This window comes from Balearica regulorum, chromosome 1 (genome assembly GCF_011004875.1).
Source record: "Balearica regulorum gibbericeps isolate bBalReg1 chromosome 1, bBalReg1.pri, whole genome shotgun sequence".
NCBI classification, from domain to species: domain Eukaryota; kingdom Metazoa; phylum Chordata; class Aves; order Gruiformes; family Gruidae; genus Balearica; species Balearica regulorum.
The window spans coordinates 62,973,863-62,998,702 of NC_046184.1; the positions used below are offsets into that span (position 1 = coordinate 62,973,863).

The window sequence follows — 24,840 nt, forward strand, 5'->3', positions numbered from 1 at the left end:
TTCCCACTTTGAGGGACACTACGACTGACGGTGAATTAAGTGACCTGAATTCAGGCTCTGCTATCTCCTAGCTCTTCAGCTCTGTGCATTAAAAAATCGTGGTCTTTGCAGCTGTGCGGCAGCGGGAGTGTATGTGGCAGTGACCACAGGGGACTACTGCATGTGTGCAATGTGGAGACCCAGTTTTCTTGGGGGGAAAAAACAGATGCAACTGTTGGAGCCAAAGTGTGCGGAGAGAAGGGTTAGTCACTCTGCAAGTGTCAGGGGCTCGTGGAGGAAATAGCAGGAGTTTGCTGACTAATGCTGATGATGTTCAAGGAGTAAATGAGAAATACAGAGGGAAAACCCTCTGTTTCTGAATTTGGAAGGGGAAAAAAAAGAGAGGAAAAAAAAGAAAGGAAGATGTATGGAGTTACTAATCAGCCCCCAAAGTCTCTGACCTATATCTCCTTCCTTTCCCTGGAGCCGTTCTTGAAATGAAAAATTAATAGAGAACAACCAGGTTTTACCTCCAGGGTACCCTTTTAGGCTGCCATGTACTGCAGGCTGAGACCAGCAGATAGGACTTTGGTGTCCCTCAGCATGATCTAGAAAGCGGAGTGGTCTCAGTCCAGGGTGTTGTGAGGACATCCAGAGAGAGTGAAAGCGGGAAGGTAATCTCCTCTCTGGGAAGGACGGTTTCTGGCTTCAGACAGTTGGGAAAAGGATGTTGAGCAGACACGCTAGGTTAAAGTAGACCAGTAAGGAAGGATAGTCCTTGAAGTTACAGTAACTTTATCAGGGGAAATGGAGGTGAGAAGGAAAAAAATAGTATATCAGGTCATTAGCCCTCTGAGGGCCAAGTTCATTGTGTCTACAGAATATTCCTACCCCTCTTCCCATTTTTAATTTTTTAATGAGGAAAGAGCAACCTTGTTTAAGAAGCTAAAACCTAGGGTTGTGGGTCAGGAGGTTTCATTTCCCAGTTCAGCTCCTGACTCTAAGCTTGAGCAAGTAATTTTACTTTCTTCTGGCTCCATCTTTGTCTTTATAGGATGTGGTTTTTATACCTTTTGCGAAGCAGTTTCAAACCTGTAGAAGAAAGGAAGGGATGCATTTTTCAAGGCGACCAGGGCTGGGATGTAGCGATGACAGCTGTGTGCAGTGCAGGAGGAGGAGGGCTGATGCTGGGGGGTTTCTGCCTGCACTGGAATAGGCTCTGCGTCTGTGCAGCACACCCACGGCTTTGGGCACTGCCGGATTTACCCTCCCACGTGGCATGGGAGGGATGGAACCACATAGCTGTTGAGTGCCGTGAGAAGAGGTGCTGTCACCCATGGTGGCAGCAGGGCTAGGCTAGCTTTGAGGGGATCTGAGCATATGTGGTAATCTGGTCCTTTCCCATCTCCTTGTTTTGGATCACCTCAACTTAGATCCCCGGGATCACTAGCCATATTTAACGTGTAGGTCTGGAGGCATCGTGTTGTCTTTGTTGTGCTCCTTCAGAGTCTAGCTCCTTTGATGTTTGCAAGTACCTCACTTACTTACTGCTATCTTTTGTGATAAATATCCTCCATAACCCTGAATGGCCAGAAGCTGAGCCGTCCGGGCTGTCTCCGTGTGGTCTTCTGTCTCTCCAATATTAGGATGCTTCATGCGGCTTGAGAAACTAGGTTATATAGCAGCTTTAATGGGGCTTTTTCCAGACACTGATTGACCTGATTCCCCGGACCAGCTGTTTTGTTTATTAAGCAAAATAGGAGAAAAAGAATGCATCTCCTACATAAATTTGATTCATTGGGAGAATGTTTAAACTATTTTTTTGGTTTTTTGTAAATTGATGTGGAGCTCTTCATATTGATTTTGGAGATATTAATTTATACACTAGGAATAAGGAAGATTTGCCTCTTCATCTAATCCTGTTTCTAGAGAGAGATTCACTTAATGTGCAGTGTAATTTGTCTAATGTGCAACTTTGTATGTAGAGTGTACCCAGATCCAGTAGAAACAGTGGGTATAATAAAAGAGAGCACTGTAGTGCAGTGCTCTAAATCCCTCTGTGATTAAAAATACTAAATTAGTCAATGTTAGTGCAGTTAGGAGACATTTCTAGCTGAAAAACAGGGATATATGGCTAGAGTTTTCAGTGCTGGACAGAGAAATGGGGTTTGTGTTCATCTCTGCATGCATGTGGTATGTGTCTAGGGGAGGGACAGTTTATAATGTCATTGGCCAGGAATACAGCTTGGGTGGCAAAGAGGAGTCATCGGGAGTTATCCCAGGGTTGTCCTTACACGTTCACAAGGTGATGGAGGAACCAATTCTCCTGCCAGCTCCCATATTGTCTCACTCAGTTTCCCCTCAAATCCTGTGTGTGCTTGGTGGACAGTTGCAAGGTGGGATTTTACACTTCTACAGAAGTGTCTAAAAATATTTTATTGCTCTGAAGAAGCCTGGCACCATGGATTGGTTTATTCTTTCTTTTTTTCCCCCCATATGTCTTTTTGTCTGTCTGTCTGTCTTTTCTGGTGTTAACACAGATAAATCACTGCCTGGAATTTTTAGATGGGTCTTTTTTTAGGATTTCGTGAATCTCCCTGTATATAAACAGGGAAAGGATACATTTATAGCAATGTAAGAGTCACTACCTTTGAGTACTGTCCATCTGTCCTATATCCAGCTTATGACCACAGCTGCCTACAATACCTGATACTTAACTTGCTTTCTCTTTCCCAGACAACAGGAGGAAAGGTGGGGCTCATGCAAAAGTTGCTGTTTGGAACTGAGTAACAAGACTTTGTTGTGCGTTAAGGTTAAAAATAAATGAATCTTGTTTATCTGAACGGAACCAGGATATGAAATAAAGCTTTACTTACAGTTTGCATTTAAGTTTGACATGATTCTGTTAGTGTAACATCTGGCACGTGTGGTTTCTTCAACAGCTGGATAATATAAGCCCAGAGGGAGAAAAGGGTATGTCATGGCAATGACCTGCTGTTGAGGCCATCCAGCAGCTTCCCTATTATAAAACTCTCTCTTTGGTTGTTCACAGCTCTACCAAACTTAAAGTCTCTGGGCTAAAATTTTCCATCCCAGCTACCTGCCTCAGAATGTGTATTTAGAAAACAGCTCTTTTATACCTCTGTTGACATTTTTGATGAACATTAAATATAACAAATGTTCAAATAAGTGAGCAAACAATTCCCCACCTTAACAACCCAATAAAATTTGCATGGTGTATATGTCTCAGGCATCACTTCTGCTGTCTTCAAGAACATCAGCCCAAAGTTGGCCAAGTTTTAAGCCTTAGAAAAAATGGTTGTCATCACATCCTCAGCAGACAAAACAAATCTCTGAAGAATTTGGACCTAAGAGTTTCAATTAGGCAGTTAAAATTAGTGGAAGCTTTTCATGATAATCTCTCTGTGCCTCAATTCCCTGCCCATGACATCTGGATAATACTTTTATGAGGGCATTGTGAAAATACATTCCTTTATGTTTGTGAAACATTCAGTTACTCTAATGATGCATACTGTAGGAAAGCCCTTGAGTAAATTACTAATTTCGTCTGCAGAGCAGAGTGTGGCTAGTACCTAGTAAACAAGGCTTGGGGCCACACCTCGAACAGTGTGGGGAAGACGAAATAGTGACTAGTTGCTCACTGAGCGAGCACCCTGTATCCTGCTGTACTGGGTGAGGCCAAGGTCCTGTAGAAAAATAGTCTGTGATTATGTGATTAACATAATCTGCCACCGTACATAGGCACAGGCAGTCATAAAGCTGGGGTTTCCTAAGCCTTGCATTCTTGATTTTCAGCTTTAAATAGGCTTGCTTTCACCTTTTTCTGTTTTCTGTGTAGTTGTCTATCATGCGGAGTGGGCATGAGGAATAATAAACAACTGTTGCTTCTGGAAGAAGAGACAGGGAAGCGCCTGGTGCTATCGATCATCAGAGAGGAAAATACTTGGTGAAGCCTTGCATCCAGGCATTGTGTATAGGAGCATGTGTGACCCTCGAGATAGAGAGAAGTCAGGGATGGAGGGAAACAAGCAAACAGAGATGTCTTTTTTTCCCCTTATGACAACTGTTTGGTTTATGCTGTTTTTCTGTAATAAAGCTGCATACCATTAAACAGAAGTGCCACAAACTAACAGACTCGCAAGGTATTTTAAAGAAGGACAGGATCATCCCATCGCTTTTTCCTTTTTGTAGGAAGGCGTTTCCTGGTTTTACCCTGTGTACTCACAGTTCTGGTTGCTCCCTCTCCCAGCTCCTGTCCTGTAGAAATCCTCAGTGGTACACATGTGAGACCGTCATCTTTAAGCTTGGGAAGATGATCCGGTCTTGACTCACAAGCAGAATCACCCCCAAATCCCTCTGCTTTTGTTCACTTTCTTATACTTCGCTTTTCTAGCCATATGTGTTTCATCAGGTAGAAGGAAGTAGGGCTGCCCGCAGCCCGCTACTAGTTGAGAGTTGTATGTGGGCAGCAGCAGGGGAGGAGGAGGCTCTGGTTGAGGGTTTGAAGTAGAAATCGTGATCGTGCCACTAATGAGCAAGCTACTGGATGGCTGGGATGCACACTTCAGCATAACTCTGCCCGTGTCACGGTAGTATCGACTGTCTGTGCGAACTGAGGATGGAAGTGAGCTGGTCGCTCCGGTGCTGCTGACAAGGTGGGAATGGAGAGCAAAGATTGCCATGAACCAGGAGCTGTGAGATGCAAGAGAGTTGTATAGAGACACTGACTTTAAAGGGTTACAGTTCAGCACAGGAACATACTCACTGAGCTGTACAAGTTGAGGAAACTTCATTCTCTGCCTACATTATGAGTCAAACCAGGATGCACATTTTCTTCAAATCCCTAAAGCCCATGCACAAGAGCCTCTTCTTGATGTGGTTTTCATAATTGATGTTTGGCTATTTCACAGTTGCTTTTCCCCATGGAGTTTCTCTTAAAAATGCCCTATATTTCTTTTTAATTTTGACTGTGCATGGCAAGTTTATATTTCAAAAAAAATATTCCAGCATCATTTTTTGTAAATCTAGGATGCCATTAGGGTGCTTTGGGGAGGGAACTGCTTATTATTTGTGTTGTCCCCTAAGAAGCTGATAACTGAAGTCCTACCAATATTTCTCCTTCTTCTGCATGTGAATTTTCAAAAAAGTTTGTCAAGACAGACACTGGTCTGCCAGCACTGGCTGGTTATTTCAGTTGTTCAAGCATTAGGCAATTGTGTTTTAGCAAGCAACGATAGTTTCTCTTTCTCTTTCTTTCTCTGTTTCTTTCTCTTTTAATTGCAAATTCCCTGCTATTGCTTCCTCCAAAAGGAGGCATACCTTTTAAGTGGCAGCTTTCAGTGTGTAACTCTGAGCTGAGATCTCTCAGCCCTGTCCAAACCCTGGAGAACAAGCTGGGGTAGAGCAGGTGGTCCTGCTTCAGCCGAGGGTCCTGAGCAGGAGGAATGAGGAGGCCGTAGTCCTTTAGTCTTGTTTCATGCAGCATGTGCCTGCACCCAGGGGCAACCACTGGTGCGGGTGTCTTTGGTCACCTCTAGGTTGTACCTACGCTCACCACCAGTGATCCTCCCATAACCCCAGCAACAGGAAACACAGAGTTGCTCTGGAGCAGGAATTTTGGAGGAAAGGGGCTGTTACCACAGGAGGGGCTCCTCTCTTCTGTAGGACAGTGTTGAGCCATGTGAGCGAAGGGCTCGGACATGGCCCGCCCAGGAGTCCACAGCAATGCATCGGTCTGTTGCCCCGACCGCTGGTGTTTCACACCCAAACTGCTGGGTGTTGACTTTGTCACGGTGTGCAGCTGTTTAAATAACCCTTACTAAGAGGTGGAAAGTGTCTAACCCACGAAGTGTCCTTCCTCCAGCTCCCCTCCACAAACCTCCTGGGGTGCCACAGCATGAAGGTGTCCTGGGTGGCAGAAGGGGAGGTAGCGGAGGTAACGTCCCCCTCTGAAGGTCTGGTATGTGTTAGGACATGGGATGCGTTATTCCATTTCTGACCTCTGAAAATGGCCTTGTTTTCATTTTCGACCTCATGAAAACCTTCTCTTTGCCCCTTTGCGTGGCAGCCAGCCCCATTCTGAGTTAGAGCACATGAGGCAGGGTAGACAGGATCACTGTTCTTTCCAAAGAAGAGTACAAGGCAGCACCAGCACTTGCTTTAATTTATTCCTGCTCCTGGGTGTAATTATAACCTCTGGGTTTCAATGTAAAGGTGGAAGGGGATGTGATTGAATGGGTTGGTTTTTTTTTTTTCAAATTGCATTAATACATGACATATAAAAACCAACCACCCTCAGACAGGAATGCAGGCACTGTTTGCAAGCTGCCTGTGGATTTATGAAGCGTTTGGAAACACACCGTACATTATTTCCTGAGACCTGTTTCTTTACACAGCAATGGTGTTTGCTTATTCTGAGACAGTGAAGAGATATGAAGGTATTAAAACAAAATTTAAAAAAGGACAGAAAATGTTTATTTCAAAAGCTAATAAGGGCCCCATTTCTTAATGGAACAGAAACAACATGACAAACCTTTCAGTACCTAGTTGGGACTTTGAGAAATCTGCCTAGAGAAAACTCTATTTATCATATATTTGTATATACTTTTTTAATTTTTTCCCCTCTTTTCTGCGAAGGCTGTTTACACCAAAACAATATCTTTGTTTTCAGAGTTCATCTGCTCCCGCTGCTCCTTTTCCAGCTGAAGTCACAATACTTGGTCTGTGACATCACCGTTGGCTGCGGTGACAACGTAGTGTCACAAAGAGGAGTTTTCACTCCAGGTGGAGAATTTGCAGCCCCAGCAGCCAGACTCAGAGAGCAGAGAGCGTGTTTGACTATGTATATTGCTAGTCATGAAGAAAAGGAAGGAAAAATCCACAGGAAAATCCAGGAGAAGACAACCCGCGGAATGGCCATGTAGGTCTTCTGAGAGTGTGCAGCTTCTGGGGTGGGCGTGGGTGCTGGAGACTCTACCTTCCACAGGATTTCTTTTGAAATCAGTTAACAGCAGACCAAATACTTGACTGGTAGAAAACTACTTACTGTAAAAAAATGGAGAGTGGGAGAGAAGATTTAATTCAGATTCGAGTATGACTTGGATACCTGAACTGTATCCACAAGTTTTGTGGGGTTTTGGTTTTTTGTTTGTTTTTTTTTCTTTTTTTCCCTCCACAAGCCCCCTTGCAGAAAACAAGGGACGATGACTAATGCCCTGATCCTGCTAACACTTACACATGTGGTTCGCTTTCAATGCTTCAGTTGTCCTGCTGAAATCAGTTAAGACAATTCATGTGCTTAAACTCAGACATAGGCCCACGTGCCTGTCCCGTGAGGGTCTAGCTGGCTGCCCTGGGGAAACAGTTAAATGAAGAATTTACAGAATATTTTCTAATGCAGACACTATCTTGACCTGGAGAAGCTGAAGTCTCTGGCCTGAACCCTCCAGGAAAAGGATACAAACTGGCCTTACACCTTTCCCCTTTGCTTTCATCTGCCTGATTCATCTCTTGGGCCACAGGCTTGCAGTTGCTGGTTAGAAGGTGAGGCATGTCTGTGAGTCTTTGAAGGACTGTGGCTTAAGAGGTGACACAGTGAGGTCATTGAAAAGCAGGAGGGGAAACAGAATGGTAAAACAGTCAATATCACCATTGACCATATCACAGTGATACAAGTGAAAAATGTATGTATGTCCAAAATCTAGTTATTAGTGACAGATTCTCTGTTGGAATGGTATGTCCTGGTGCCCTGCAAGCCATGGATGGAGTAGTCATTCACTCTGAAGGCTGCCCCAAAAGGTGAAGGCAGCATGGAAACCCCTCAGATGCACTTGTAGCATTATTTCCATGCTTCGGTCTCAGGGCTGCACCAAGGACTCCAGGAGGACCTTGATCAGGAAAAGGCATTGCTGTTTCTCCAACCTAACTTTGCTGCCGGTGTGAGAGGAGCAGCACCTCCATCTGGCTAAGTGCACTCAGAGGTGTGTTTTCGGAAAGACCTTGAGCAACGTCTGCAGCCGCATCCCTCTATGACCGATGAGCAGCTTTTGCTACAAGTGTTTTCTCTCACTTCCAGCATCCCAGGCAGCCCAGGCATCTCCTTTGTTGAGGTCCAGGTTCCCAGTGAGAAGAGCCTTTGTGTTACTTCTCCTTTCCCCTGAATCCCCGCTACAGCCACACTGAAGCGTTTCTGAAGTGTCACAAGTCAGGAGGGTATATATTTTTCAGGCAAGCCCGACAGGATAACTGTACTGGCAGTCTCAGGAGAGTGGCTGTTTACCTACATCTGTGTTTTGGGACGACTTGGGATCGGTTGGTTGGTTGGTTGATTGGTTGGTTGGTTGTTTTTTTAGCAGGGCTGCACACACTGTGTTGCTGTTGTGGCAATCCATATGATTCATGTCTTGCACAGTCTGACAAGTTTATTGTAGCTCATGTGTGCTGAGCTGCACACTGCGTTTGCTGCACTGCTCGTGGTTGGTACCAGGGCAGCCCATCGTGCCAGTGCTGGGCTGTGAGCGAGTGCCAGGACCCAGAGGGTGCTGTGCATGGGAGGGTCACTCAGGCAAGCTGCTTGTGTAGGCTTTGGGAAGTGGAGAGGACATGAGAACACTTGCTTGGGTTTTATTTTTTAGAACTCCTCCAGGAATAGTGTGTTCCTTGGAGCAGGCGGAGCAAAAAGTGGGAGGGTCAGTTTTGGCATATCCTGGTGCTGCCAAGATCCAGTTTCATATTTATTTTCTGACCCTGCAGAGGATGGAGTAAGTTGTTTCACTTGAACAGCTCAAAGTATCTACCACCAAGCCTTTAAAATTAAAGACTAGATGTCCAGTTACACCTGCTTCTGTTTGACATCTCTCTTCCCTAAGGTTCAAACGTTACGCTGGTTTGTTGGGTCCTGCCCATCTGAACCTCTTAGCTCTTTTTTTTTTTTTTTTTTTTTTGCAAAGAAGGAAGGTGCAGAGGGCTGGGAGCGGAGGCACAGCAAGGTGGATGCACCATGGCCTTACTGAAACCCAGGGATGAGCTGGAGGGAAGGACCAAGACAAAACAGGAGTGACATCATTAGTTGGGAAATTTAGAGCAGCTTCATGAAAACCTGTTTGGTGCCATCTCGTGTGTGGTCCCTCAGTGCCATTCACCGCTGCGCGGGGCAGGTGAGAGGATTGTGGTCGGGAGCCTCAAGCCAGCAGGTTTTCTGGGTGAGCCACAGAGGGACCTGCACTCCTGATCTGCCACACACACTGTCCCTGTGACCCCCCGCAGCTCTGGAGCCCCCCACGCTTGGCTCAGTGGCAGCAGAGCGATGGCGAGCTGTGCGGAGATGGGTTTCCCTGAGCAGCTGTGCAGTGTGCCCCGGCCCTTGCAAGTCAGTGTTGCTCTTTCATGACAGCACAGGGAGAACAGGCGTTTACCCTAGAGATCTGCCTACTGTTCATTTTGCTCTAGAGTTACGTCTTGTCCCTTTTACTTGTCTCCTTTATGAGTATTTCCGTAATAGTTAGTATTAGGGCTTTCTTTGGCTCTCAATGGTTTTGTCACTCAGCTACATCTTATTTTCTATTTTTACCAGATCTCCGGGGGGCGGGGACCAGAGAGAAAGGTGAGCTCTGTGTTGCAGGACACTGATTTTGTAGGTTCTGGTATAAATATATCTGTTTTAAACTTCACGCCTGTGACAAATGTTTGTAGGACTGAGGTCCCACTCAGCACTTTTAGCCTGTTCAGGTGTGTCAGAGATGTGCCTGAAGGGCTGTGCTGATCAAGGGCAGGTTCGGGAGGGCTGGGCAGCTGGTCAGGATAAGCATTCTTTGTTTGGTGCCCAAATGCAAGGTTGTGATGTGATGTCCAAGTGATGTGTGGGGCAAGGGAGCTTGCGCTGCATCTGCTCACAGCGTGCCCAACTCCTCAGGACAGGTCTGACAGTCCCCCACTGTTTTGAGTTCACTTGCTAAACTTTTGTAATCACCATAAAAAAATTGCTAGGTAAATATATTTTCTGTGCCCAAAAGCAATTGCCCCACTTCCTTTTGTTCTGAAGAAAATAGTCATAAAAATGAAATACGGACCTGTGTTCTTAAAGCGTCATAGTTATTTAGTCCTGAGGGAGATTCATATCAAAACAGATTTAGTTAAGATTTGATGATACTCTAAAGAAATGGAATGAATTAGGACTTTGGTTCGTAGAAGTTGGAAAATCAACTAGAAGTAGCCCGTGATCTGGAAGACGGAGATGGCAATTTCTGAGATAAGGAACTTGCTTTTTTCTTAATGCAACTGGGATGGGGAAACTGAGTGGAGAAGGGTGTTGCATCAGATGCAGAACCAGCGGTCAGTGCTTGTTTTGCATTGTACTAGTTTCATTTAAGGCCTTCTTCTGTCTTGCTTAAAATAATGGCAGTGGTCTCCAACCCTTACTGCCTAATGCATGGTTGGTTGCTAGGAGGGCTGTCGTCATCCATGTTTTAGTCGTGGATGTGATGACCAATTCTGCATCGCTTTCCAGGCTTTGGCTGGATGACTCAGCTGGTCCTCTGGTGACTCATTTCAGTCTCCCATGAGCCTGGGAAGGACTAAAGAGGGAAGCATGGCTATTTTCAGATACGAAAAGTGACCAAACCCAAGGAGTATGTCCACAAAGGAGTATTGCAAACATTGAATGAATTAGGTATTTTTATAGGGTCTATACTCACCCCTTCCCACTGAAATTCTTCTCCCAGTTACTGTACTTCTGCTGAATCTAGTTTCCAGTCTCTTCTTATTCTTCATCCATATGAATATTGGAAAACTCTCCATGAGTTTTGAGTGCATAAGGTCTGGTAAAAGTTCACAGAACTTTTGGTACCAAATTCCCCTAGCTGGTTTTGGTTTTGGTTTTTTGGCACTTCTGCCCTCTCATCATTTACTAGGATTCTTACAATCGCTCTACCAACAACCATAGGCCCACCCCAGGCCATTTTTTTCCCCCAGTTGTTCCTATGTTAGACAAAGCTAAGATGCCCAAGGTTCTTCTAGACCTATTGAAAGCTCTTGTGATTGACCACAAACTGTTAGTAATTTATTTTTTCTGGATCCTGTGGAAACAGCAGTGTATTTGGTCCTTGTGAAAAAATCATACACAGCTTACTTTCCTAGAAACTCTTCCTTCCCCGTGACTCCGTTTGGCCAGACTTCCTTTTCATCATTAGTTGAAACCCATAGGTGTAACTGTGGACAGCTTGGCTGGAATATCACCGTCGCGTTGATGATTCTGAACGCGATTGCATCTAGGCTGCATTCTCTTTATTTCCTTGCCGTAAGAAAAGGAAAGAGTCGAGCGTTCTGGGTTGAAAGGGCATGGCTGCAAAACAGCTGTAATAATAGTGCCAAAAAGATGGTTATGGAGGAGATGAGGTAAGTGCATAGCGATGTGTCAGTTCACAAATGTAGGATCATGAATGAGAAGGAGGCTTGACAGCCCCTTTAGCTAGTCTGTCATCTGTAGCCAGATATCCTTTCTAAGGTGGATTTTTGATACTATAGGTTTGGCTTCAGCAATTGTGCCATACCCTTGAGTGCTGCACAGCATTTACTAGTAGCGAAGAGTGAGTGCAGTTGTACATGGCGTGAGGTGTGCTCAGGTGCCCGTGTCACTGCAGGGTAATGTTCAGAGTCTCAAAAGCACCGAGTGGTCTGGAGCAAATTTACACCAAGGGCTGTCTTTCACTGTACACCCCACCAAAGCTATCACCTACTTGCTCTTTCTTGGTTGAAGAGGACTGTGTATGCCCAGTCTGGCTGTGGGGATATCTCTGCCCAGAGCCTGATTTTGAAGGTCGGTCCCCCTTTCTAGGCCATCACAGTGGTAGAGTGCCTCAGGCTGTGCTGCAGAAGGCATTTGGCGTGTATCGCACTGGATCTCCAGGTTCAACTTTGCTCCTCTTCTGTCATGCTCTAGTCTGGCCAGCACAAGAAGCCCAGCAACCATGGCGTTAAGTGCCGTAGAGCTGAGTAAATAAATATGTCAATAAATAATCATATCCTGCACAAAAGAAAAACCTGGGGGAGAGACTGATGGTAGCCAGGGAGTTCTGCTGATACAGGTTGAGGTTTTTATTGTTTTCTTTCTCTTAATGACTTCCCTTGCTCTGATTTCTTTTCTTTTAGAGCTTTAAGGGGAAGTAGGCAGTTACTGGTGTCCCTGAGCTTCTTCATCACACACAAGGGCCTTATATCCTTCTTCCTCAAGTAGATATCCTTTTCTGAGCTCCTGGATGTTTTCTCTTCAAGGTTCTGAAATCCTTCATGTAGTTTATCCCCATGCATCAGGTTTTCTTTCTGTGTTAGCAAGAGCTTCCTGCATCACCTAGGCTGTCCTTCCTTGGCTAAACAGGCTGCTTCTCCGCATGCTGAACTAGCCTCAGTTCTATTAGATCTTGCTTAAAAAGAAAGTTTCTGTGAAGACAGTGGGAGATAAGGCATGTACAGCCAGCCCCCAGCCCCAGCAACCAGCGAGCAGTGGGGCAGGGAGGCGCCCAGAGGGGCTTGTGTGGGGTTGCTTGGGGCAGTATCATTCATTTCTTCTGGAGAAGAGATTTATGGCCTTCATGGGTCATCCGCTGGCGGTGCGAGTGCTTGCATGTCTATGTGTGGCTGAGCGTGACCACGTGTTTTGTGTGACAGAGGTCAGTACACCATCAAATAGAGCAAAACAAATCATTGGAATTTCCGAGCCATTGCAGTCACCGGGGTTCCCAAGGATACGCCCGTTAACACACCATGTTCTCATGGAGGCTGCCGCAGCTCCCTCTCACTGTGGCCTCCTATGAGCTACTCGCCACTCTCGAAGGAGAAGGGATCGAGAGAAACAGTTAAGTGGCACTTTTCTACAGGGTTACTCTTCTCAGGGTCAGCCTCTGAATTAAAGAGGGTTTTTGTGGGGAAAAATGAGTCCACACCCAAAACCTAAACCCTGTGTCTCCCCAACGATCTTTGGTTTGGGCCAGGTGGCTCAGTCCCGCTGTGCCCATTCTGGTGCCAGCTCATGGCCCCAGCCACTCTCATGTCATGCATTTCTGGGTTTATAGTCTGACTTTGGAATGCAAGCCAAAAGCCATGAGTGACAGCAAAAAAAGGTTTCTGACTTTAGCCATCACTTTGGGGATGTTTTCTTGGCCCTAAGTGATGAGGAAGATAAAGTCTGGATGACAGGGTGAAAAAATCATGCTCAAGATGTGTTTCCTTGAGGAACTGAAGGGCTTTTGTCTGTGCGGGTGTGTGTTTGTGTGCCTGTGTGAAGACAGGTTATTTACAGGATTGTTTTAAGGACTTAAAGTGCAGGTCAGGTGATTACCCTGCAGTATCCTTTCTCTTAATTTCCTAAAACACCCCATAGCCCTCGATGTATGAGGGTGCTGTAGATCCTGTGTTTGGTCATTCTTATTTGAAAGGGAGATGTTGCTGCAGAAGCGAGGAGATGTAGTTAACCCTGGCTTTGGGATAGTTGCGAGGTCATCAAATCAGTCTATCTCAATTTTCTGCTTTGGCAGAGCCCCGTGCCCAGTTTCCCCACCTTTCTCCTCACATCTTCGTCTTCCTTTGCAACCCAGATCCTGTGTATTTCATCTAGACCTCACCAGAGGCTTGTCTCTCTCCAACAGGTCTGTATCCTGATGGAAATGAAATGAAGGGAGGGACTTTGCGAACAGGCAAACTGACCTTTTCAGCCCAGCTCGTGCTTGATCTGAGTTTCAGATTCTGTAAACAAAGCAAGGGCTGAATGTCATGCAAATGAAACACTTAGGAAAAAATCCTGTGGGTGTGAGAGGCTCAGCCTGAGACTCCAGCAAGCCTTGCCCATGTCCTGCCTTCACAAGTAGGGTTGCTTCTAATGAGTGAAGTATGCGAGGTGCCAGCCATGCCCTGTGGTTTCACCACACTTGTGGGCCAGTTGGAGTCATTGCCATTACAAAGCTAATATTTACAGGTGGGAGGTCATCCAGGTGGGGAGGCAGCTGTGGTGGAAAAAGCCAAAATATCCTTTCCGCTAGGCAGTTGTGGGGAGCCACGAGTGTGCCAGTGCTGCATGGGTGAGTGGGGCATGGCCAGGGCAGCAGAGGGAAACACTGATTCATTTTGGTCCCTTTTCCAGAGGCTCTGGTACCCCTTCCCGGGAACTAAGATCACAGAGGACCAGGTAGAGCAGCCAGTGAAATCTGGGGTCAGGAATTGAGGAAGTCCTCTGTTTCCCCTGTAAGATGGGGATACTGTTGTCAACTGCTGTTTGGAAGATGGAAACTGAAGTGACCCAGCTGAGTGACTTGACCCACACTGCCTGTGAAGCAGAGCCATGCCAAGATCCTTCTTTTTTTCAGTTCTGCTTTCAGGATGCATCTCTGTCAGCAAGTAGCAATCAGAGATGGAGCTTGTGGGAACCTAGATGCTCTTGCATTACAGATTTATTTGGAGGTTAAACATACGGACCCACACACGTGCTAAACTGGACTACAAGGCAAGCCCCGGCCAGTTTCATATTTACTGCTCAGGCTGTCTTGTATAGCTCTCCAAAGGGAACTTTGGGTGCCTGTAGAAATGCCATGGTTAAAGTTTGTTCCACTTTGCCTCCATGGAGGACATGCGATGGGAGGAAGGTGGCCAGAACATATATGCTGTTGCCAAACAGTCCTACCTGGCACGTGGATCTGAATAACTGCTTTTAGGCTCATCTGGCTCCATTTTGGCTTCAGGATGGGGAAGCCACAAAACATTCCCTGGTAGCTTGCTTTCTCCGTCTCTTTTGGCCATTCCCAGCACTTCAGGAGCTTAAGCATGGGATTATACAAGGCTGAGTGTGTCATGCCTCATTTTGAGTGGTGCTGTGGGTGTTACCATGGTCTCCTGCTCTTTGAGCAGATGTGGTGCTGCTCATGGGTACCCCAGCAGCCTGCAGCACAGCCCCAGCCAGGCACCTGGCACGTGCCTCAGCTCTGATGGGCCTCTCTCCGAGAAAACTGGAAGGGGGATTTCTTTCACAAAGCATTTTGTTAAACATCCTTCAGTGTCCTCCAAAGATACAGCTTCAAAACAGGGCTTCTGTTGATCCTGCCTGTCTGACTTCATCTTGTTCTTTTTTTCTCATCCCATCTCTGACTCCAGAGGAGACTTTTTTCTCCTCCGAGGCCCTTGGGAGTACTGTTTGGTTGTAGAACTTGTTCCTGACTTCACTGACACCCACTTCCCTAAAATGTCTTTACACTGAGATTGCACATAACTTCCTTTGCACTCTCATGCAGACTTTGAAGACTTTCAGGTGCTGCTGCCGCCTCTGTCTTTATTGTGATCGTGCATCACTTCGTTTTGCTCTTGGGACTCCAGAAGTTGTCACAGGAGCTGGAGGCTTTGCTCCCTGGCTCGGGAGGACTGTTGCTCAGCAAGGTACATCCAGCAGGGCTGTCCGTCTGCCTTGTGAAGCTGCCGAGACCTGCCATGGGCACAGCGGACTCCCTGGTTTCTTAGATTATGTCTGGAGAGCACTTTGACATCTTGGTCGAGCATTTGCAGCGCCATTTCATGATTTCTGTAGAGGTGACAGATTTCCTGTCAGCTTTGACAGGTGTGCTGAAGGAGGTTTACTTTTTGGGGTCTGGCTCTGTTTTGTCAAGGCTGTAGCCTATGAAATGTATTCACTTGTTGCCTTCATCTGCTTTCCACTCAGCGAGGTTGAGATGTCCTGGAGAGAGGAAATTTTGCACTATTCCAGCTGTGCTGGGTTTTCCCCTATGAAGGTATCTAGAGGACACCTTCCGGTTCAGGGGAGCAAGAACTTGACTGCTGGACCTTCTCACACCGAGATCTAGGAACTGGTGTCAGGTCTGGTGGTTGCAGCATCTGCAGGGAAGTAGTGAGACAGCCAAGTCTCTGGTGAGGAATATTTTAACCTGCATTCTCAGGTGTTGCATCATTAACTAACTACAATGTTAAACATAAACTAGTCACATGATTTACTGAGGAAATCTGTAATATCTCTTGTCATTACTGCAATTCATTAAAGTAGGAGATGGAGGTGACCCTGAAGGGATCCTTCACTAAGGTGTAATTGAGGATATAAATGTAAGTGTATATATTTGTCCCTGAGATTTTGCTTCACGTGCCTAAAACCAGGAATATGTCAGAGGAGCCCACAGCTTGTTACTCAGCCTCATGGGCACCTGAACCCACATCAAAAGGATGAATAAGAATTGCGATGTTTCTAGATTACAGAAGACATCTAATAGTATGGCTTTGTGACTTGTAGTGGCTATGGAAGTGTGGAGTTTTGTAGTGGTGAGATGTGAAATTGTGGTCACTGAACACTTAAGGAAGGGGTTGATATTGCAGGGACTTGGCTTAGGTCTCTAGAGACAAAATAAAATACAGCACAGATGGTTCAAAGGGAGATCTGTGGCTGGTGATGCCTTGTATTCGTTAATTCCTGAGAGTTTTGCTGTTTCAGATGTATAGCATGCTTATTTAAGTAGTTGCCCATGGTTCAAATCCAGCTCACATGACATTGTCTAGTGACCTGCCAGATGTGGCGAGCGTGGGTGGATGGGGCTGGAGCAGCCTAGGTGTTTCCAGGCTCGGTGCAGGGTCTGGCCCGGGTTGGTGCTGCCTCGTTCAGTCTCTCTGGGACACGGCAGGGCTCTGGGTAGCCCATATTCCCCCAAGCTACTCATGACAGCTCTCACGTGGAGTGGCAGGGATGCTTCCAGGAGCACTGGACCCAGCACAGACAGCTCTGCCCATATTGCAGTCTCCATGCGTAGCCCTGGGAAAAGATATGCTGCCCCTGTGGGGACTGTGCACCGGAGAGCACCCATCTCCCACCAGCCCCAACACCAGGGATGCCCTGGAGGTGAAAGCAGGTGCGCGCCATCTCACCAGCCTTCAGCCTGCATCGGTACGTAGGCACTGAGCCTGGGCCTGCCGACTGCCCTGCTCCCCACGCAGTGCTGGCTAGCAGCCCCAGCCAGCCCTTACCACCCTCCCAGCACCTCCGGTGCCCACGGGCGGGTGCAGTGGAGCTGGAGGTTTGGGGAAGGGTGCAGGAGGGACTGGGCTGGCTCGGAGGAAGGTCTCCCCTATTTTCCTAGCTGTGTCCTCTTCTCCCTGATCAGCTCAGAAGGCTGTCAGTACCCAGCAGGCAAGTTGCCCTGGATTTAAGGAGTTAAAAAGGAGAGTGAAGAAGGGAATAAAGATGGGTTGGGGGGGGGGTGTGGGAGATAGCAGTGTCCTGAGCCACACGCCAAAATAACCTGCTCAGGCCATGACAGGGGACAGTTGCCTACATCCCGCCATGCCCAAGAGTACTAACTGAGGTCCTGGTTGCTAACTTTCATCCTATCTGTAAAGGAAAGTCATGGTGTGGAGTATGAAATAGTAAGCAGGGTTGCGTTGCTGATCATATAAATGCAGGAGAGGGATGTGTAGGAGGCAGTTGGGGTGGCGAGGGAATACGGAGTGTGAAGGTGATTGGGATCAGAGTTCCCTGGCCATTGCGCTGCAGCAGGAGATGTGCTTTTCAGGGGAGCAGGGGGTAGAAGGTTTGTTTGGTTGGTTTTGTTTATGGCTACTCTGTGTATTGGAAAGTCTTGCTTTTTCGTCTGGCTGCAGGACATGGACCAAACGTGGCAGCTTGGAGCCACGTGAAGCCAGATCTGGAGCAGTGCAGGGATGGGCTCTGTCACATCTTTGAGAACTGCTGCACGCTTTGTAAGCATTTAGGAAACTACTAATTAGGAAGAGACAGTTTTATTAGCAGGACAGGAAGAGCAGAGCAGGAAGGCAGGGAGATTTTCACCTGGCATGAAGGCTCCCTTGACGTCTTCTGCTCACCAGGAACAGGAAGGAGCTGAGGCTGTTGAGGTCTGAACTCCACTTTGAGGTTGTCTCCAAACATTCGGTAGCACAAGGGAAGGAATTTGTGTAGCCTCCAGGGACATAAATTTTAAGGAGGTTCCAAGACCGCAGTGTTACTGGGGACAGTGCCTCAAAAGGGGCCACACAGAGGCCACCGTGAAGAAGAGTGCTGTGCTTGAGACGTGGCTATTTTGAAGGTGCAATACATTAGCCATACCTGGCAGATCCCCTTTTCATTGCCTTCTTAACCTGGGCATGCATATGAGTTTGCAGGCTTGTGCCTCTCTGGGGAGAAGTGGAAGATATTTATTTCAGGAGTGTCTTGTGTGCATCATTTATATGCTGAACACATGCCATGTGCTTTCGACGGTATTTTTCAAGCAGGCACTGTCGTTCTGGCGGCAGTCAGCAAGCAGCCTCTGGTTACAGTGCACTGGCAGCTCTGCAGGTACTGCAAAAGGTCTTACTGCCTACTTAATACAGGGCAGGGGCTTGGTCTCTTGCCACCGCAAAGGCCACGTTTATAAATCAGCAGTAAGTGCTAGAAGTAAAGCAGAAGAAAACATCAGTGACTTTCAAACTGTTCCTTCTTTAGTCCCCAAAGTGTATTTTTTGCCCTTTGGGGTGAGGTGGGTGGATAGGGAACTTTACCTCATTTGCTTTCCTGAAACCTGTTGGCAGTACCAGTGAGGCGGCTGCATGATTTGTGTATGCATGCAGAAGAGGGCCATCTGAATTGTAAATAGCACCTGCTAAATTATTATTAAGTGAAAGCTGACGTGGGAGGAGTTCTCAGGAAAAAAAAAAGTCAAGTCTTTTAATAAAAGTCATTCAGGCTGTTTTAACATCGTCCCCTGGCTGCACGCTACATACTTCAGCTCATGTAGATGCTACAGGGAGTTACGTGAGTCGTATCAAGGACGGGGAGGCCCCATTAAATCCAGTTACTGTCAATTGTGTGAGAGCTTTAAATGGCTGCACTAAAACTCATTATTAAAGAAAGGAACTATCAATTTTATTTAATGCATGGTGCTCAACCTTGATTCTGTTCCCAGCCCAGAGACTTGCTGTGTGCAAGGGTGATATAAAAATTAGACCTGCACTCTTCAGGGCTTGTCACGGAGTCCTGGCTGCAGCCTGGCTGGCTAACTGGGGCTGCAGGAGGGAGCCCTGCACCCCTGCCAAGGCACAGGGACCAAGCCTGAGCTCAGCCCGCGTTACCGCTTGCCTTCGTCCAGACAAAGCTTTTGCTAGCGTAGCTGGGGCTGCTGAGCTGGGCTTCAGGTGAGCGGGACTGCTCCGTGAGCATGGCTGCTCCTCCCAAGCATCCTCACCCCCTCCGCTCCCGGTGGAGAGTAAAAAGGCTGGGTGCCAGCCTCAGGCCATCCCGTGCAAAATGTGGCAACGTGTCTGCTAGGATCTTCCTGCAGTGGAGGGAGACGGCAAGAGAGGCCTAGCCTTGCACAGGAGGTTTCTTGGCAAACTTGTGAGCAGGGGTTTAAGAGGACTTTTCAGAAGTGAAACAGCCCATTTGGCATCCCTCCATGGCTTATGGCCCCTCCATCTTTCCAAGACACTGGGAGTGAGGATGCTCCCCAGGAGCATCCCTGCTGGCTCTGGGGGATGCTCAGGGGGCATCGCTGTCAGAGGGCTTGGCTGGCATGGATCATCCTGTTACTGCTGGCTTGTTTCTTCATGGACGTCGTGGCAAGCTGTTGTCAGCCTATGTAATCAAAAGGCTGAAGTTGTAAATCATACTACAGGCTGTAATGAGGAATTTGATCCCTGTAAAAAAAATCCAACTTTTATTCACATTTATTACCATTTCTGCTTTATTACTATTGCCATGGAGTAAAGATCATTTTAAAAAAAAAAGAACATGCCACCAGCACAATTTGATAGTCTCCTCAGGAAATTTAGGGTTGTGTTTTTCTCACATTAGCTGCACAGGCAAATTTGCAATAAAAATGACTTTGCTGCAGAAGCCTTCCTTTCCCATCACCAAACCGTCAATCAGCCTGTAATTTCTTGGTATCGGACTATGCTGAAGAGCTGGCCGAATTATTCTCCTTACAGCATGTGCCCCTAAAACCTCAAATGCGAGAAAATAATTTTGGATGGAAGGAAGATTATTTCATACTTCTTTTTTTAGGGAAAAAGTATTTCTCCTGCGATGAAATATAACCTCTGAGGAGGGTGGAAGTGGCAGCAGAGGAGTCCAAAGTCCTCCATTTAGCCACAAGATGGCCCTGCTTTCTCCACCCTCTCCAGTTTTGGGGTACCAGGGTGGGTCAGTGTTTGTCCCCTGTTCCTCTCCCCCTGCTGAGGCTGCCAGCAGTGTCGCGGGGACAGCAAGGGGCTGGTTGTTGATAGGGAAACCGGTCCCTAACAACAGCTCGTTTCACCAAGGGGCACAGACGGCCGGCCATCTGACGTTGACAATGTTGAGTGACTGCTGACCTTGTTTTCAGTGTCAGCTGATATCAACTGGAGCCCTGCCAGTTTGCACCAGTTGAAAGTCTGTATCTTAATGGTGGCGATTATCCTCATTTTTACTGCGGCGCTGAGAAAGTTGCAGCTGCTGCACTTCACATCTCTGACTTTAATTTGGGGTGCCTGGTGTTATGTTTTGAGGAGTGTGTCAGAAGAACCTCTCTCTCTCCTTGTTCTGTGTGAATCGTTTTTTCCCTTTTTATTTGTATGAAGAGATATTGCTCAAGCACACCATGGAATGAAAGCCATAAAGCTATAAATTACACCTCTGCTAGGTCCACAATATGTTACCAATTACATCTGCTTTATTATTCGCGTCCAGGGGGAAAACATACATCAAACCAACCCCACTCTCCAGGCAGGTTGGTACTATACTAGAAGGAACACCGTGACTCTTCTTAATCAGTGGAAAAACAAACAGAGTTTCGGCTCACTCACATACGATATTTGTGTCCGGGATGACAAGTTGAGTAATATTGCTGCGGTTCTCCGAGCTCGCCGTGTGCCACATGCTGCGGCATTCGTGGCAACATGGAGAGGCCAGAGGAGAGAAAGCACGTAGAGGGGCAGAGAGCTGGGGGAGTCTGAGGACCCGGTCGCAGGGACCTTGGAAATTGCTGCCGAGGAGGTTGGTGAGGGGGGCAGTTAATACGAATGGCAGCAAACTGCATCAGAAATCACATTAAAGCCAGGGGTCACATCTGCAAAGGAGAGCAGGCTGTGGTTTGCAGGGCTTCATTGCTAGAGCAGGGTTAGTGGGGGTTTTGCACTGCGTGTTCTAGCAGGGGTGAGGGTTTCCCCACGTGTGCTGATAGGGATTTTCTTCTGCGTCTGCCTCGTCTTCACAAATTCATCACTGCGGCAGGGATGACAGTAGGGGTGTTGAAGCAAACTGGAGTGATTGCTTTGCCGGTTACTTCTGTGTAGTTATGTAAGGTGGTTTTTGGCTCGCCACAGCGCCCCTCTCCGCAGCAGTTCCTGGGCTTTGGCCTGCTGGGAATTAACTGGAAAACAAGTGTTGGGTGTGTTCAGGTGTGTTTGCTTGACCATGCTACTCAGCAGTGGAAGCGTGGAGTAACGTTCGTATTTTTCTATAGGGGTGTTTATGTTTATGCGTGTGTGTGAGTGTGTATGTGTACGCATTAGCTCCAGAAAATCTTCTCAAGAGCAACATGGACTAGTGGAGCCTGGGTTTCTTTTAGGAAAGGGAGCCAAGTGTTAGATACTCTGAGGTCTCCACATGAAGAAGTCATCCATGTGCACTGTGGAGTTTGTTGTGGTTTTGTCACTGAAGCATTCATTCAGCTTTTAACTTTTTAAAGTTGAAAACAAGTCAAGGTTATGTTTGTGCTTAATAATTCAGCAATGGTGCCAGCTCAGCATATTGTCTTTTTCTTCCCTAGTCATTCTGGTTTATTAAAAAGAAACACTGACGACAGATAGAAGGGTGAAGGAGGCTGTGCCTTTCTGCTTTAACTCCTGCTGGGCGCTGACTCCTTCCCCAGGAATCCTCATAGAGTTGTGCCATTCACAATACCTTTGCCTCAGTGATATCATCCCTGCCCTGGGCAGGGAGAGCTGGCAGCAAGTCAGGACTTAGATGTCCTCTTCTCTGTCTTTCTTCTGAATAAGAGCATTTTCTGTTTCAGTGGAGTATTACTCAGAATCCTTCAGTAAGTCTGTCTCAGTGATACTTTATTTTCACTTTGGTTATGAGGTTGTGGGGGGTTTTTTGTTGTTGTTTTTTTTTTAAATAAAGATTTAGAAGATCATTAACTCTTCTGGAACCAAAGAAGCGTGCAGTAAAATAGGTTTTTTTGTCTTTTCTTAAAAATATAAAGTTATATTAGGACCTAATTCTGCCACATGCTAATGTGTACGTTGCTTCATTAACAATGCTGTCCATTTCAAGGGGATCTGCTTTCCAGTGATGGTATTGTCATTGTGAATAAGAAAAGATGAACACAATTTTATAAATCTGGGAGAACTGAGAGCTCACAGTGAAGCTCATGTTGTGTACTCCCATCTCCAGTGTCCCTGAGCACAGACCAGCATTGTGCATGATTCCCACACGCAGGCTTGGCAAGCAACCTGAAACATCATCTGCTGCTTCTGTCCTGGCTCCTCAACTTTGTCCGCGCACCTCCATTTTGTCACTGTGTATCATCTCCTGGTCCCATCCTGGCTCTCTGCAGGCCAGAAGCTACACAGTGGTTTTATGGGAATAAACGGAGGGCTGAAGTCAGATCCACCAAACTGTTTAATATAGGATGAGCCTGAGGGTTTGAGATTTGGCCTCCATGGGCAGAATACTTTGCGCTATTTGACACCGGTTCTTCATGAGAGCTAGATGTATTCCTGGAGATAATGGGAATAGGAGTCTCTTTAGGCAGAGGAGGTAAAAATAACATTTACATTCCTGTTATTAAAAATGAGAATGGGGAGAGCAAGAGAGCAGGAATCTTGGTTGTTGTTAGTATAGTTCAAGCAGGGGTGATGATTTAGTTTAGAGCATAATATTTTATTTGTGTTGAATACATATTTCTGGAAGAACTTGATTTTTTTGTGTGTGCATGAGCTGTATCTGAAGTCTGTATCCCATTTTCCCTTCCTGACACTGAACAAACGAAAAAAGCTGGGGAAGGCATCCTGACCCTGTGGTTTCACTCTAATGTTGTATTGCAGGTATGGCCTCGCATGTGCAAGTTTTCTCTCCTCACACCCTTCAGTCAAGTGCCTTCTGTAGCGTGAAGAAACTGAAAGTGGAGCCGAGTTCGAACTGGGATATGACTGGGTACGGCACACACAGCAAAGTCTACAGCCAGAGCAAGAACGTGCAGTCCTCCCAAGCAGCCGCTGCAGCAGCCGTCAACGCCTCCCTCCAGATCCCCAATCCGAGCATCCCTTACGAACAGACCATCATCTTCCCAGCCAGCACGGGGCACATCGTGGTGACGTCCGCCAACAGCACTTCCGGTGTGGTTGCAGTGTCTGGGCAAACACTGGGCGGGCCACACAACCTGATGCGTCGCAGCACTGTGAGCCTTCTGGACACCTACCAAAAATGTGGACTTAAGCGCAAGAGTGAGGAGATCGAGAACACAAGCAGCGTGCAGATCATCGAAGAGCATCCACCAATGATTCAGAACAATGCCAGTGGGGCCACTGTAGCCACCGCCACCACCTCCACGGCCACCTCCAAAAACAGTGGCTCCAACAGCGAAGGGGATTACCAGCTGGTGCAACATGAGGTGCTCTGTTCCATGACCAACACGTACGAAGTGTTAGAGTTTCTTGGCCGTGGAACCTTCGGACAAGTAGTCAAATGCTGGAAACGTGGCACTAATGAGATTGTGGCCATCAAGATCCTAAAGAACCATCCTTCCTATGCCCGGCAAGGCCAGATTGAAGTGAGCATCCTGGCTCGGCTGAGCACAGAAAGTGCGGATGACTACAACTTTGTCCGTGCATATGAGTGCTTCCAGCACAAGAATCATACGTGCTTGGTCTTTGAAATGTTGGAGCAGAACCTCTATGATTTCCTAAAACAAAACAAATTCAGTCCCTTGCCCCTTAAGTACATTCGACCAATTCTCCAGCAGGTAGCAACTGCCCTAATGAAGCTGAAAAGCCTGGGACTGATTCATGCTGATCTCAAACCAGAGAACATCATGTTGGTAGACCCATCCCGACAGCCATATAGGGTCAAGGTCATAGACTTTGGTTCAGCTAGCCATGTGTCTAAAGCTGTGTGTTCTACCTATCTTCAATCCAGATATTACAGGTAAGAGACTGGGCTCATGTAACATTACTAGAAGTGTTTTACCTACGGGAATTTTCCTACATTCGTGTAAATGAAGGAGAGTCATCCCTTAATCCTAAACGGGGATGGCTCTTAGAATGACTTGTTGGTGATAGAAAAAAAATATCCTAACCTCTTGGAGTTTACTTGCATTGAAAACCATTGTAAATTTGTAAATAACCATAAAATGTTGTAAAAACAGAGTCTGTCACTTACAATTTAGAAAGCCTTTCACTTCTCTCAGTACTTTGTTCTCTCTGGGACTGTTTCCAGAAGAAGGGATGAATCTGGAGAGTCCACATTTCCTTTCCAAGTCAATGCAAGTAGGGTCTTGCTTTCAGAAATACCTTAACCTAAACAATCAATACATATTTCAGCCATGTCTTCCAGTCTTTACTCATATGTGAAACCAGGGGCTTTACAAGAATAAGGTGCTTTGTCAAGGAGTAGTTTTCACACAAGCTATGGAGCTTGCTAGAGTCAATGAGAGTGTTCTGGCTGGCTCCCGTCGGTTCTGCTCCAGGTGAGTGGGCATTCTGGCTGGGCTTGAAACACCTTTCTGCATGTGGGAAGCTGTTGGTAGGGATGAATGAGTATTGTCAGTAATTTGGTGTTGGACTGAGGACCTGTTGTGGACTGTTGATTCCTACTCGGTGCTTTTAACTACAGGT

General features: G+C 46.7%; 1 protein-coding gene across 11 annotated transcripts in view; it reads left to right on the forward strand.

Moving 5' to 3' along the window:
* Nucleotides 1-24,840, forward strand: part of HIPK2 (homeodomain interacting protein kinase 2) — a 131,091-nt gene that overhangs the window by 20,888 nt on the left and 85,363 nt on the right. For all 11 annotated transcript variants that reach the window (XM_075755029.1, XM_075754938.1, XM_075754993.1 and 8 more), the window contains exon 2: nucleotides 23,053-24,151. In XM_075755029.1, the coding sequence (XP_075611144.1) occupies nucleotides 23,053-24,151 (1,099 nt within the window). The remainder of the gene's footprint in view (nucleotides 1-23,052; nucleotides 24,152-24,840) is intronic.